At 38.2% G+C, this 14,376-nt stretch overlaps 1 protein-coding gene across 1 annotated transcript in view; it reads left to right on the top strand.

Annotated features, from left to right (window-relative positions):
- Positions 1 to 14,376, top strand: part of LOC139761807 (multidrug resistance-associated protein 1-like) — a 47,160-nt gene extending 32,784 nt beyond the window's left edge. Inside the window, exons 17-31 of the mRNA XM_071686293.1 lie at positions 152 to 335; positions 1,266 to 1,389; positions 2,984 to 3,131; positions 4,372 to 4,585; positions 5,927 to 6,147; positions 7,622 to 7,711; positions 8,615 to 8,705; positions 8,968 to 9,076; positions 10,014 to 10,140; positions 10,729 to 10,866; positions 11,880 to 11,990; positions 12,118 to 12,276; positions 12,473 to 12,639; positions 13,238 to 13,432; positions 14,086 to 14,376. Coding sequence (XP_071542394.1) covers positions 152 to 335; positions 1,266 to 1,389; positions 2,984 to 3,131; positions 4,372 to 4,585; positions 5,927 to 6,147; positions 7,622 to 7,711; positions 8,615 to 8,705; positions 8,968 to 9,076; positions 10,014 to 10,140; positions 10,729 to 10,866; positions 11,880 to 11,990; positions 12,118 to 12,276; positions 12,473 to 12,639; positions 13,238 to 13,432; positions 14,086 to 14,197 — 2,190 coding nt within the window. The 3' untranslated portion in view covers positions 14,198 to 14,376. The remainder of the gene's footprint in view (positions 1 to 151; positions 336 to 1,265; positions 1,390 to 2,983; positions 3,132 to 4,371; positions 4,586 to 5,926; positions 6,148 to 7,621; positions 7,712 to 8,614; positions 8,706 to 8,967; positions 9,077 to 10,013; positions 10,141 to 10,728; positions 10,867 to 11,879; positions 11,991 to 12,117; positions 12,277 to 12,472; positions 12,640 to 13,237; positions 13,433 to 14,085) is intronic.

Genomic DNA, 14,376 nt, shown 5'->3' on the forward strand with positions numbered 1-14,376 from the left:
TGATTTTTTTTTTTTTTTTCAACTTCAAGATAGCTTTTGTCCTTTACTTTAGCAACTAATGCTTTGAAGTATCACTTGTAACATTCAGTATTCCATGAGTGTTGTCACTCTCCACGATCATGATAATAATGTAGTTATCATATTTTCCTAGACTCGCATCCTGGTAACCCATGGCATTACATACCTCCCACAAGTGGACAAGATTGTAGTTCTCAAGAACGGACAGATCACGGAGCAAGGAACTTACAGTGAATTACTTGAAAAAAAGGGAGAGTTCCAAGAATTTCTCCTTCAGTACTTATCAGAAAAAGAAGAGGATGAAGATTCATTAGAAGGTATGTAGGAGAGTAGATACCTCCTCGGGAAAGTATGGATTCCTGTACAGAGAATATCTGGTTAAAAGTTCAAACATCATAGAGGAATATTTTGATGGTAATCAATACACACAAATCCCTTTCCCTCTGTCCCTGTCAACAGTGATGTCTCTCAGTGTGGTCAACTGTCTCCTGCGTGCTTCCTCCATTTCCTGACTCGTCTAACAAATAACCGGAATTAATCGACAGACTCAGCTTTCCATTCCTCTACATTCCGTGAATCGAGACCATCTTGCTTGCTACATGTGTTCTCTCATGATGACTGCTTCTGTAAACTCAGATTTTGACAGGGTATCCTAATGGGACGGTTGCACCCTAGTCCAGTGCCTGTAAAGTCCAGGTTCTCTGTATTACTTCATAAGGCTTTTCACCTCCAGTTTCATGTGGCATGATGTACGGCGGATGCATGTCCTTGTCAAGGCCATCTCGGATGTACTCTTTCCCTCTCTCTCGTGTGTGTGTATATATATATATATATATATATATATATATATATATATATATATATATATATATATATATATAATATTTGCTCGCCGTTTCCCGGCGTAGCGACGATACTTGGCACATATGCATTGTTAAGAGATGGCGTATCACGAGTTTAAATCTCTCTCTCTCTCTCTCTCTCTCTCTCTCTCTCTCTCTCTCTCTCTCTCTCTCTCTCTCTCTCTCTCTCTCTCTCTCTCTCTCTCTCTCTCTCTCTCTCTCTCTCTCTCTCTCTCTCTCCATTAAGGACAGACTAATAACTAAGGCCACAGACATCTTGTGTTCATGAGCATGAGAGGGAATCCCATTCTCTTGCGACGTCGTTAGGTTTTTGTTTGTCTCGGCATCAACGTCGTGATTTTTTTTTTTCTGCTTTCTCACCCACTGGTCACTATTTGCTTATAGATCTGGAGGACATAAAGATGCAGTTAGAGAGCAGATTTGGACGTGAAGGTCTTCAGCGTCAAATATCCGAATTATCCAGCAAGAGGGGAGAGAGTGAGAGTGAAAGTGTGGATTTCAGCAAAAGGTAAGAGGGAGAAGGTATGACTATATGAAAAAAGTAACAAGAGAATGTTAGCTATAATGTCAACTACTTTAATGTGGAGCAAAACCGACCTTGCTTGACTTTGAGAGTTTTACTTTCAGTAGGATCTGCCAACTGCACACCAAGCCACACTCTCCTACCTTTATACCCTACTAAAGATGCTTTCAAAAACCTGATAATTTCTTCGTCAGTCACAGTTGGTTTCTAAATAGAGAAGCTCCTTTCAGTTTGATATAATTGCTCACTAAAAGTAGAAAAAAGGCTCTCTTTTCATTGCATTTCTTTAATCCCTTTCAATCCTACACTGATTTTGCTTTTCGTCGTTGTATATCCCATCTGAATGCGTGTTCCATTCTTTTTTTTATTACATCTTAAAAACCGTTGAACTCAATCTAAAAACTTATAATACCTTTTGCTGCAAATGGTAAGTCTGACAACAAAATGCCTTGGTCTATGTGATTTTTGGAGCGCAATTTCTTTTCCAAATGATTTTCAAGACATTTAGAATATATATATATATATATATATATATATATATATATATATATATATATATATATATATATATATATATATATCTTTTTTTTTATATACATATTCGCCATTTCCCGCATTAGCGAGGCAGCGTTAAGAACAGAGGACTGAGCCTTAGAGGGAATATCCTCACTTGGACCCCTTCTCTGTTCCTTCTTTTGGAAAAAGTAAAACGGGAGGGGAGGATTTCCAGCCCCGCGCTCCCTCCCCTTTTAGTCGTCTTCTACGACAGGCAGGGAATACGTGGGAAGTACTCTTTCTCCCCTACCCCAAGGATATATATATATATATATTTTTTTTTTTATTTTTTGCTTAGTCGCTGTCTGGGATATATATATATATATATATATATATATATATATATATATATATATATATATATATATATATATATATATATATATATATATATATATATTTTTTTTTTTTTTTTTTCATACTATTCGCCATTTCCCGCATTAGCGAGGTAGCGTTAAGAACAGAGGACTGGGCCTTTGAGGGAATATCCTCACCTGGCTCCCTTCTCTGTTCCTTCTTTTGGAAAAAAAAAAAGAGAGGGGAGGATTTCCAGCCCCCCGCCCCCTCCCCTTTTAGTCGCCTTCTACGACACGCAGGGAATACGTGGGAAGTATTCTTTCTCCCCTATCCCCAGGGAGAATATATATATATATATATATATATATATATATATATATATATATATATATATATATATATATATATATATATATATATATATATATATATATATGTGTGTGTGTGTGTGTGTGGGTTATAAGAGAGTTGTAAGGGTTAAATCTTCCAGTTTCATGTAACCAATTTGTTTCCTTTTCTTTAGATTTACATTTCTGTATATCCAAGAGCGCATCACTTGGTGATCGACAGTTAGTAAATGGTTCACTCACATGGCAACGAACCAAATGGAAAATCCTTTAGTTAATGCTTTCATTTGTGTTTTCTTCTCTCTTAAGTGTATGATGAATGTAGAGCATTACTTTTGCTGTGCACAGCAGAGGAACTAACATTGATTCTGAACCTACAGAGATGAAAAAATTAAGAGAGGAAGTATCAAGCGCAGTAAAAAGATGAGTGAGTCAGAAACGACAAAATCGGTGGACACCCCAGCCCCTGCAACACCAGAGAAAGCGGGACAAAAGCTTATTGAAACTGAGAAGACCAAGACGGGAAAGGTATGTTCCTTAGCTGTACATCTCCCTTAGTCTATCGTTATTGCTACTGTTCGTGGCGCTCTTCTCTAGAAATGTATTTCTTAAATGCAGACATTTAGAAACATTCTTCTTATGCAAAACTCTATTTATAGTGTAGTTGATATGCTTCACTTCTGATGTTCCATTGCCTCACTGTGGTAGTAATGCTGAGCGTTATCAAAAGTGGTTGTTTAAAGATGATTTTAAAAAGTTGTGAATTAGTTACAGTTGTGGGGAAGGAGAAATTAAAAGTAATGTCATGTAAAAGAGAAGATATGTAGGTGGACTATGATCTTACTGAACTGGAACACTTGAAGTGTAAAATGATCATGGATGAGTACGAATGTGCATGCGGACGTGGCTTGTGGTTTTTCTATGTATACGGAAAACAGTTTTCTGAAGTCAAGATAGGTATAGTATGAAATAAGAGCAGGAGTGATGAATAAATCGTAATATAGCTGACATTCAGAGAATAGTAAAGATAAGGAATGAAGCTGCAAGAAAGTTATGTCCTATGAATACATTATCATAAAACTCGGGAAAGAAAACCTGTGAAAATAGTATGGTTATACAGGAACTATTGCAAATGACTTGTTGTTCGAGTTCTGTGATGTGATGAATGATTTGAGGAAAAGTGAACCAGTAAAGGAAGGAAAGACAAATATGGTAATCGACCTATCGCTGTGGAAAAGTGTTTTCATTTTCAGCACACAAGATACATAATTTTATGTGACTTCCCTGACACTTCGTGTAAATGAAAACATTTGAAGATGATAAGTAGATGTAAAATTTGGTCTCTGTTTTCTCCTTGTGCTTTATTTGAGAGTCTTGGTAAAATTCTGAGCCATACAATCATTTGTATCCATCTGTAACCACACTGTACCACCCACCTGGGCTTATGACTTGCTCACCATCTTTCTTACCACAACCTCTGCTTCTTGTTCCTCTGCTGTTGCCCTTGCTTGCAATTATTACATCTATTAATTCTATATATATATATATATATATATATATATATATATATATATATATATATATATATATATATATATATATATATATATCTTCCTTTTTGCACTACTTGCATTTATATTTCTGTCACCATTTTGCTCTACATGCACATCCACTGTCTAGTAAGCTAACTCTATGGCCATTAATCGTTCTCTCAACACCTGTTATGTAGATATCTTTCTTAATCTTTGTTATTTCTCCCTTGTTTCAGGTTTCATATCAAGTATATGGCTACTACATTCGAGCTGTTGGTGTAATCTCATCGTTACTCACAGTTTTGATGTTTGTCTTATACCAAGCTTCTTCAGTAGGCTCCAATGTGTGGCTAACAAAGTGGTCACAAGCATATGTAGAAGATGATTGCATGAAACCTTCAGAGAGAGACAAATATCTGGGCATTTATGGAGCGTTCGGAATTGGACAAGGTAAGTTAAAGGTGTGTTTTTGTCCTTGTCCTTTAGAAAAAAAATTTATGTTGTTTTAAGAAGACAGCGTATGGACCAGTATAGTCTACAGTGGAAGGTGTTCCACTGATGAAATATAGAATGGTTATCTCGACGCCAAGATCCACTAAGAAAACAACTACAGCAATTAGAGACAGAATGATGGTCTGCGTATCGCGTGGATCACTTGCAGCGTTTAAGGCCTGAGGGAAGGCTTTTAACGAGTAATGCCTGGGGAGTTAGTTGAATTTTTCAAGGCACTCTGGTGAGACACCAGGCACGTACGCTATTTATTATTTATTTATTTATATCTATTTTGCTTTGTCGCTGTCTCCCGCGTTAGCGAAGTAGCGCAAGGAAACAGACGAAAGAATAGCCCAACCCACCCACATACACAATGTAATACATACACGTCCACACACGCAAATATACATACCTATACATCTCAGTGTACACATGTATATACACATAGAGACATATACATATATACACATGTATATAATTCATACTGTCTGCCTTTATTTATTCCCATCGCCACCCCGCCACACATGGAATAACAACCCCCTCCCCCCTCATGTGTGCGAGGTAGCGCTAGGAAAAGACAACAAAGGCCCCATTCGTTCACACTCAGTCTCTAGCTGTCATGTAATAATGCACCGAAACCACAGCTCCCTTTCCACATTCAGGCCCCACAGAACTTTCCATGGTTTACCCCAGACGCTTCACATGCCCTGGTTCTATCCATTGACAACACGTCGACCCCGGTGTACCACATCGTTCCAATTCACTCTGTTCCTTGCACGCCTTTCACCCTCCTGCATGTTCAGGCCCTGATCACTCAAAATCTTTTTCACTCCATCTTTCCACCTCCAATTTGGTCTCCCACTTCTTGTTCCCGCCACCTCTGACACATATATCCTCTTGGTCATTCTTTCCTCACTCATTCTCTCCATGTGACTAAACCATTTTAAAACACCCTCTTCTGCTTTCTCAACCACACTCATTTTATTTCCACACATACGCTATATATACGCTCTCTCTCTCTCTCTCTCTCTCTCTCTCTCTCTCTCTCTCTCTCTCTCTCTCTCTCTATATATATATATATATATTTGCTAATGATAACTAAAAATTCATTGCTTATTTTTGTAGGTTTGTCACAGTATTACAGTTGATTACCATTAGAATTATATGGCAGGGGATTTAATGCATATGACCAAAGGTCACAGAAACAAATGTTAGGCAGTTAACTGGATTGATCAGTGTCGGTAATTGTTCACTTATGTTTCTAGCTAAGCTGTTGATAACCTTATCTTCTAATTGCAGCGTTGTTCATCATGACTGCGACCATGATCGTTGCACGCGCCACCATCTCTGCCTCGCAGTTCCTGCACAAGCTGCTGCTAAGTAACATTTTGCGCAGCCCAATGTCGTTCTTCGACATGACCCCCACTGGACGTATTGTAAATCGTTTCTCTAAGGATCTGGACACGGTCGATGTACTTCTGCCCTCCACTTTTAGATCATGGTTGGCATGTTTAGTATCGGTAAGCATCTACTACGGAACAGCATAACTACATTGTAGGAAATACCTCGGTCTTAATGTTTAATGGGTTGTTCTTGGTCGTTGTTACTGTTGTGTGCTTGTTGTTCGATATGTTACCAAGATCTTATCTATTGGGTTTCACACATTTCTTGTGATTGGTTGAAGTTGGGCGGTTATCATAATTTTCTTGGCTTTTTCATTGATACCGTCGTTAAGTGAGGGTATTTGTAATCATAAGTGTATCAAGATTATTTTGTGGTGAGATTTGTGTTATCAGTTCTTTAAAAAATGTTGGCATTTACATTTCTGATTATCTTAAGACTCACCGTGTTTCATGGTAGGAATCACTCATTTGTAAGCTATTGTCCATATTTGTATTCATGGTCTGTGTTCGGCAGACTGGTTAACGATTCAGCTTATAGTGTCCAGGTGTATAAACAGAGAGCACCCGACCCTGTGGAAGGATATATTTATCCATGATTCCATGAAGTTAGGTAAGTTGGTGCCCATATCATTTTTACCTCTTTATATGGAGAGACTTTTATACAAGACTTTGGTAGGGCAAGTGCTACCATCCTTCTGACTGACTATGTGCCATGTAATTATCCTTACCAAGGCTCCACCTCGGCTCATGATCAAGCCCGAAGAAAAAGAAAAGCTTGGAGTCTTGAAAGATTTTTTTTTCTTTTATTTACGTCTAAACAATATGTTGACTACGTCTAGGTCGGTACCACGACCTCCTACCTCGGCTCCTACTGCGACGTGATGAGATTCTCCTTCAGGAACTGCCTGTTCCTGTTGGGATAGTGATGTCATACTGTTACACGTTACATGTCACTGTACCGTAGCCAGTGAACTGCTGTTTGTGAGGCTACTGTGCCTACTGTCAGGACTGGGAGCAGACATATTAATTTTTGATTTAGCGTCACTACGAGTATACATACATCCGTCCATATACCTCTTTAATGAGGCGCAACCAGGTCTAAGAACACGTAAAAAACTCGGAAGAGTTTGTCAACGACTCGAAAGTTTTGTATTTGTGGTTTTCAAACACCAATGTTAACTCTTTAAAATCAGACCAGATACATGGAGATCCGTCTGTATGGATTTTCGTTTTATTTCCAGTAGTGCAGTAAAAAAAGATTTTATTTTGGTTTTCTAAAGATTTCGTTGACTAAGAACGTTTTCCAAACTAGCACATGCCCCAGTTTCTGAGGTTACCTATACTAATGATTACAATATCCGAATACAGTAGGACTAAAGTTTGAAAAAACATGGAAAGTTCCGGTATTAAACACTATAGTTTCTTGTTAATTTTTTCAATAACGGAATATCTAAGTAGGGTAAGACTAAATAATACTGATCAGTTTAATGTCCAGGTATGTGACATTCCGTCTGTTATATTGATCTGGTAATAAGGTCTAGTCTAGATCTGCTTACCAAATTTTAAGTCGTATGTCTGATGTTTGCCGCAGGTTGTGGCAACATTTGCTGTGATCATTTATGCTACGCCAGAGTTCGCTGCTGTCGTCTTCCCCATCATGATCATCTACTACTTCGTCCAGGTAATTCTACACTCTCACTATATATTATGCCCGGCTTATTCATAGTCATCTGTGGAGGAGCTTCTACTTTCTATTCAGTATTGTTCTTAACGTAAAACCACACATGTTCCACGTGATTTTTTTTCGTTGTTTCTCTAAAACTGTTGCACTTGGTGACGTCTATATACCTCCCTGCAAATTGTCGTTCATACCATGTTTGTACAGGTTTATCCTTCCCGTACATACGGTAGTGGGGGAGGACTAACGAGAACATTACAATATTGACAATCTTGATTAGTTCATTTAAGGCTCATTGTTTCCTTAGCTTTGCCGAGTTTTTCTTTTTCTTTCTCTTTACCTTTTACTATAAATAATGTATAAGTGTGAGTGCCCACATTCTACGACCCATAGTAGTCGCGGCCAGTGAGAGTGAGGTGCAGGGGGTACATCATACCTGAGCCCAGGGGTCCTAAAGGGGGCCCGGGAATTTCCTGGAAACTCAGAAAATGTTTACATAAAGCCTCAAATGTAGAACATCACCAGAGCGTTCCATTCTATCCCTCTCTCATCTTTCAAACCCGTGTTGCCCCATCTCTTAACCTTGGATATATGTGTATTATGTCTTTAGACACACACACACACACACACACACACACACAGATATATATATATATATATATATATATATATATATATATATATATATATATATATATATATATATAGAGAGAGAGAGAGAGAGAGAGAGAGAGAGAGAGAGAGAGAGAGAGAGAGAGAGAGAGAGAGAGAGCATGTGGTGATACTCTTGCAAAATTGGTTTGTTACTGTTACTGTTACTATAAAACATACAAGATGAAGTAAATTATACAAATTATTAAGACTTATGGTAGTTAGATTTCATCAGTAGACCTCATTTATCGTCAGGTTCTGTATGTATCTACATCTAGGCAGCTAAGGCGAATTGAGTCTGTGTCCCGTTCCCCCATATACTCCCACTTCCAGGAGACTATACAAGGTATGTACTTTTGTCTCACGCAACAGTTCAGCTGTGAAGCCATGATTTGCATACACTTGCAGGGGAGTGTATTTATTAAGTTGTGCAACACAGTATTTGGTACTGTATTCCCACTTGTTAACATCATACTAGAGTGTGCAACAGTGAACGTTTCTTACTGTCATAAGCTAGATTTTTGTTGTTCTGTGATAGAATCATGTTCTGTCTCAGTGTATGCACTTCTGTATGACAGTTTTTTTGTTTTTTTTTTATCTTTTCACAGGAACGTCTACCATTCGAGCATTTGAGCAACAGCATCAGTTTATCACAGACTCTGAGAGAAAAATAGACTACAATTTGTGTAGTGCCCATCCAAATGCTGTAGCTAACAGGTACTGCACTGGTGATTTCTGATATTTTGTGCTAAGAATATTGAATGACTGTACTCAGATTATTAGGTATAGAGTGAGGTAAGTAACATTCTTTGGCTCCAGTTATACTTTTGAAGAAATACAGAAAAAAAAAGGTTATCAAATGGAAGATTGTCTTCACATGGCTTCCTTTCTCGTGTTGGTTGTCTGTCCTGAGTTTCACTCACCCTCCTGGTGGGTACTGGCAACATCATGTTTGGTGAGGTCAGCTCTACACGGGCCATCCTGCTGTGATGCAGGATGAGGTTTATAGGATAAGAATGAATTCTTTTTATGGATGTGATATAATCTTGTTAGTAGCTTCAGGAGGGAAAAGATGAAAGTCATTTATAGCACTGATTATGATACGAGAGAGCAGATGATGCTCTATCTTCTTTTTTATGGCAGAAAGAACAAAAAAGAGTCAATATCTAGTGTCTCTGTTCATATGGTTCCAACTCATCATCTTAAAACAGTCATTGGCTTCTAAAACAACAGTTTGGCTGTAGTAAAAAAGATCTGAGACCACAATGTATTAACTACCTCAACAAAGCATCAGATGACTGATTGAATTCCTTGGTGAATGTATTTGCATCATACTGCATTCTGTAAACGTCAGATCCAGTATCTTGGAAGACTCAAAGGTTCCTGATTCTTTACTATGTGTTTAACGCTCCTTTATGCCACGTCACCGATGAACTCACCTATTTTTTGAATTGTCTATAAACTTTTCTTAATTTAGGATGAAATTATCTTTCCCATTCAAGTCAGACTCCCACAGTCAGTGGTTATGTCCAGAAAAGTAGAAGCTGGAATTTTCCGTGTTCTTCTGTTTATCTTTTTATTTGTCTTTTTCTTGGGTGATTTTGATGTACGTACAATAGATATTAGATAATGAATATTAAATTCTTTTTCTTAGGTGGCTGGCTATTCGGTTGGAGTTCATCGGTAACATCATGATATTTGCTGCTGCAATGTTTGCTGTCATGCGACGGGACTCCATAGATAGTGGCGTTGTTGGGCTCTCGGTCAGCTATGCTCTCTCTGTAAGTTGCTGCTTTCATATGGACTTGCGTAGTGGTGGTTTCAACAATCATTTCTATAGAATTCTAATCACAGACCATCTTGGGAGACGTACAGTGTTGTCATAATGAAGACATTATTCCTTATGGTTCATCTCTCCCCGCTGATGATAGTGTGATGTTCAACTTTTGCTGTTAATGATGATCAGTTTAATGCCTTAAGTTTTTGTTCAGAGTAAACATAGCCTTATTGTCTCGATCATCTAACATTTATGAGTCTTTTTCATACTCTAAGTCTTAATTACTTATTTATTTTCATACCATTGATAATAATAATAATAATAATAATAATAATAATAATAATAATAATGATAATAATGATAGTAATAACGATAATGATAATAATGATAATAATAATAATTGTCCTTTATCGTTTGATATCCAACACATCCTTCCACTTTCCTCTGCGTTCAAGATTCACATTTAGATAACTGTGTGTTTGTGTGTGTGTGTGTGTGTGTGTGTGTGTGTGTGTGTGTGTGTGTGTGTGTGTTGTTAATGATTTAAAGATAGTAGAATTGATTATGGTTTTTTTTTTTATCCATACTGCAGGTGACGCAGACATTGAACTGGTTGGTCCGTATGACCTCAGATGTGGAGACCAACATTGTTGCTGTAGAACGTATTAAAGAGTACACTGAAATCCCACAAGAAGCAGCCTGGGATATCCCAAGCAAGAAACCCCACAAGGTGGGACTCGGATCATGTGTCTACCCACGTTCCATGTTTCATTTTTCGCTCTTTGTTATCATGTCCTCTATTTGTACCACATCAGTGATAATGTCCTTAATGTACAAAGTTTTGTGAAAGTTGATTTTTTTTTTTTTTTTTTTTTTTTACTGTAGAACACATTTAGAACTTTCCTAACCCTCTTCCCACTCATTTGATTTCCTCTATTCCTTAAGCTTACATACAGCTCCCCCCCCGCCTCCACTAAAGTATGATCGGACACCCTACCAGCCGTCCCTCTCAATACATTCACATCCAAGAGTCTCTCTGTTGAACGCCTATGAATTAGAAGATGATCCAATGATGCCCTGTACCATCTATCCTATTTACCCATATACTTATGAATGACCCTCTTATACCAAGTATTCCCAGTCACCAGTCTTTTACCAGCACACACCTCCACAAACAGCTCATCAATCTTATTAACAAAGTTGGGTACGGCCCCGTGTCCCCCATATATACTACCATCACCTGTCACATTATCCACTTTCTCATTCACTTCGCACATCACTAATACTCGATCCCTTGCCTCATAACTGAGGATATTTGCTCACTCACTCCCTACCCAAACCCTAGCCTCTCGTCCTTAGTCCGCTCATTGCCAGGTGCATTAGCACTGATATGTAATTATCAAGCACCTTTCGTAATCCACTTTCACTTCTACTACATCAGACTGGTGCTCACTTCCTCACACTCTTTCACACGTTGCCACAAGTCAGTCCCACGTGTGAAATTGAAGTTGTTGAAATCTGGTAAGTTTGTAAGATGCTGGATGAGTGTATACTACGGGGAGATGCAGTAACTATGCAGAAATGTACTTTACATGAAGTGTTACAGATTGTAGCAGAATGATGGGTTGTCTTGGTTTGACATGAATTCATTCGTGTCATATCTTATTCCTCAAAGCCTTTGTGTTTTCCTTAGGGTGAGGTTGGTTTGATTCAGTGTGTGTATGCTAATACCTAGTTCCTCAGGATTGGCCTGAAAGTGGGGTGGTGGTGTTCGACCAGTACTCCACACGCTACCGCAAAGGACTGGATCTGGTAGTTAAGGACATATCGTGTCACGTCACTGGAGGTGAAAAGGTTTGTATTGATTCGTATGTTTGAATATTAGACATGCAATAACACGCTGATGCTCGTAAAGTGGCTTGATTTCATTAAATGCCAGGTAGTCGATATGATTTAGTCAGAATTCCGTCTTTACTTCCAGATAGGAATAGTTGGTCGAACAGGAGCGGGAAAATCATCATTAACCTTGGGGCTTTTCCGTATTATTGAAGCAGCTGGTGGAAGCATTACTATTGATGGTGTTAATATTGCAGGCATTGGCCTTCATGATCTCCGGAGTCGACTGACTATTATTCCACAGGTGAGCGAGGAAGCGAATGATGCTCATGCTACAGTCCTGTGTGTGTGTGTGTGTGTGTGTGTGTGTGTGTGTGTGTGTGTGTGTGTGGAGTTTTTGTGACAACTTTTAATACTGAAACAAATCAAACGAATTTTAAAAAGAATTATGACATCAATTTTTAAGTTCCTATGACAGATGTGTTTTTTCTTCCATGAAGGATCCTGTGTTGTTCAGTGGGACACTACGTATGAACCTCGATCCTTTCAATCGTTATGATGATGCTAAAGTCTGGTTGGCACTGGAGCAATCTCACCTCAAGCATTTTGTGTCAGATCTGACGGCAGGTCTACAGCATGAGGTCACTGAAGGTGGAGAGAACCTCAGGTGAGTTGTTCCATGGCAGATAACACCGAATTATTCTTGTGTCCCCCATTGCTTATAGCCAGTCCCATCCAGGATTTAGATATTCATGCATTGGTTCTGGGGAAAAAACGCTCTCAGATCCAGTTCTGGCGTAGTTTCCTTTTCCTTTTCTGTTTACCGCATATGTGCTCTTTGAATAAGTATAGTGTTTTAGATTTTTTGTTTTAGATATACCTTCCTGAAATGAAAAGTTATAGCTAATCAGAAAATCTTTCCAAATCTGTTTTGGTTATAAGAAAGTTTTTGAGCAAGATTTCAGTTAGGAAACTTTAGTTTACCCTTTCCTATTTTGGGTCGTCTTGAAACAATTCCTCTCTTATATGTACGTAGTTGTGTCAATAGTTATGGTCTCAAATGATGAGTCAGACTTACGTCCATTGGAATAACTATCAAATGTTTAAGATATGTGTCAAGCTTTACAAAAGATGAGGATGCATGTTAGCCTTCAGTGAAATTCTATTTGAAGTATATTCCCAACATAAACAGAGTTTTGGACAATAGATGTAATTCAAAGCACATAAAAAGATCGTCGGTTATCTGTTTATTTATCATTTTCCAGTGTTGGTCAGAGACAGCTGGTTTGTCTGGCTCGAGCTCTCCTTCGCAAAACCCGTGTGCTTATCTTAGACGAGGCCACAGCTGCAGTGGACTTGGAGACTGATGACCTTATCCAGCGGACTATACGACAAGAGTTTGCTGATTGTACAGTGCTTACTATCGCCCACAGACTTAACACCATCATGGACTCAACAAGGTCAGTCGATCTTTATCAATCTGCAGCAGATAAAGCAAGAGAATGTAAATTTGTTCTCGAGCGATACTTAGGTAATTATGATGTCGAAGATGCATTTAGTCTATTGTTGTAGCTTGTGTTGTTGTAACTTACAATTACCTTACAAATTTCCATCAAGAAAACAAAGTATTAAAGGTCCATATAGAAATAGAAACAAATGCTTGCAGTTAGACAATATCAATATGTCTGTCGGAGAAAAAACGTTTTACTTTTTGATAAAGCTGATGATTTTTGGACATGAGTTTGAGAACTGTTCTTATTCTACTCAGATCAAATGCGTTGATAAAGATCGCCGAAGAGAAAATAAATTGTTCTTTGATTGGTGAGTATTAGTTTCATTCTCAAATGCCAACCAGTTCCTGGCTACTTAAGACATCCACCATATTGGGTATACTTAATTATATCCGTGTCATCTTGAGAATATCATGACTACTGTTTGATGGTACAAAGGATTATTACATCTCATAAGATGAAGATTAATAGGGTATGTGTATAAAGGAATAAGTAGAAAGGAAGTAGATGTCTGAGAAGGAAGTTATTATAGATATGTTGTAGTCACGGTCTGCAGGAAATATTCTTTAGCCGTACTATTGAAATAATCTCTTCCTCTTCAGGGTACTGGTTCTAGACAAAGGCGAGATTAAGGAGTTTGCCGCGCCTGATTCTCTGCTAAGGAACAAAAATTCTCTCTTCTATGGCATGGCCAAGGATGCTGGACTAGTCTGAAGGGTTCCTACATAATGTCTTGAATGACATAAGGAGCGACATTTCTTTGTACTTTGATAGGGAGGTGTCATGAGACGACTCAATGTATGAAGTGGTTTTAGGTGCTGTTTGGACTTGCTTACAAGCAGTTATGATCTTAGCGTGTACAGTTATTTATAATAAAAAATGGCAATTTGAAA

The sequence above is a fragment of the Panulirus ornatus genome, chromosome 42 (genome assembly GCF_036320965.1).
Source record: "Panulirus ornatus isolate Po-2019 chromosome 42, ASM3632096v1, whole genome shotgun sequence".
NCBI classification, from domain to species: Eukaryota; Metazoa; Arthropoda; class Malacostraca; order Decapoda; family Palinuridae; genus Panulirus; species Panulirus ornatus.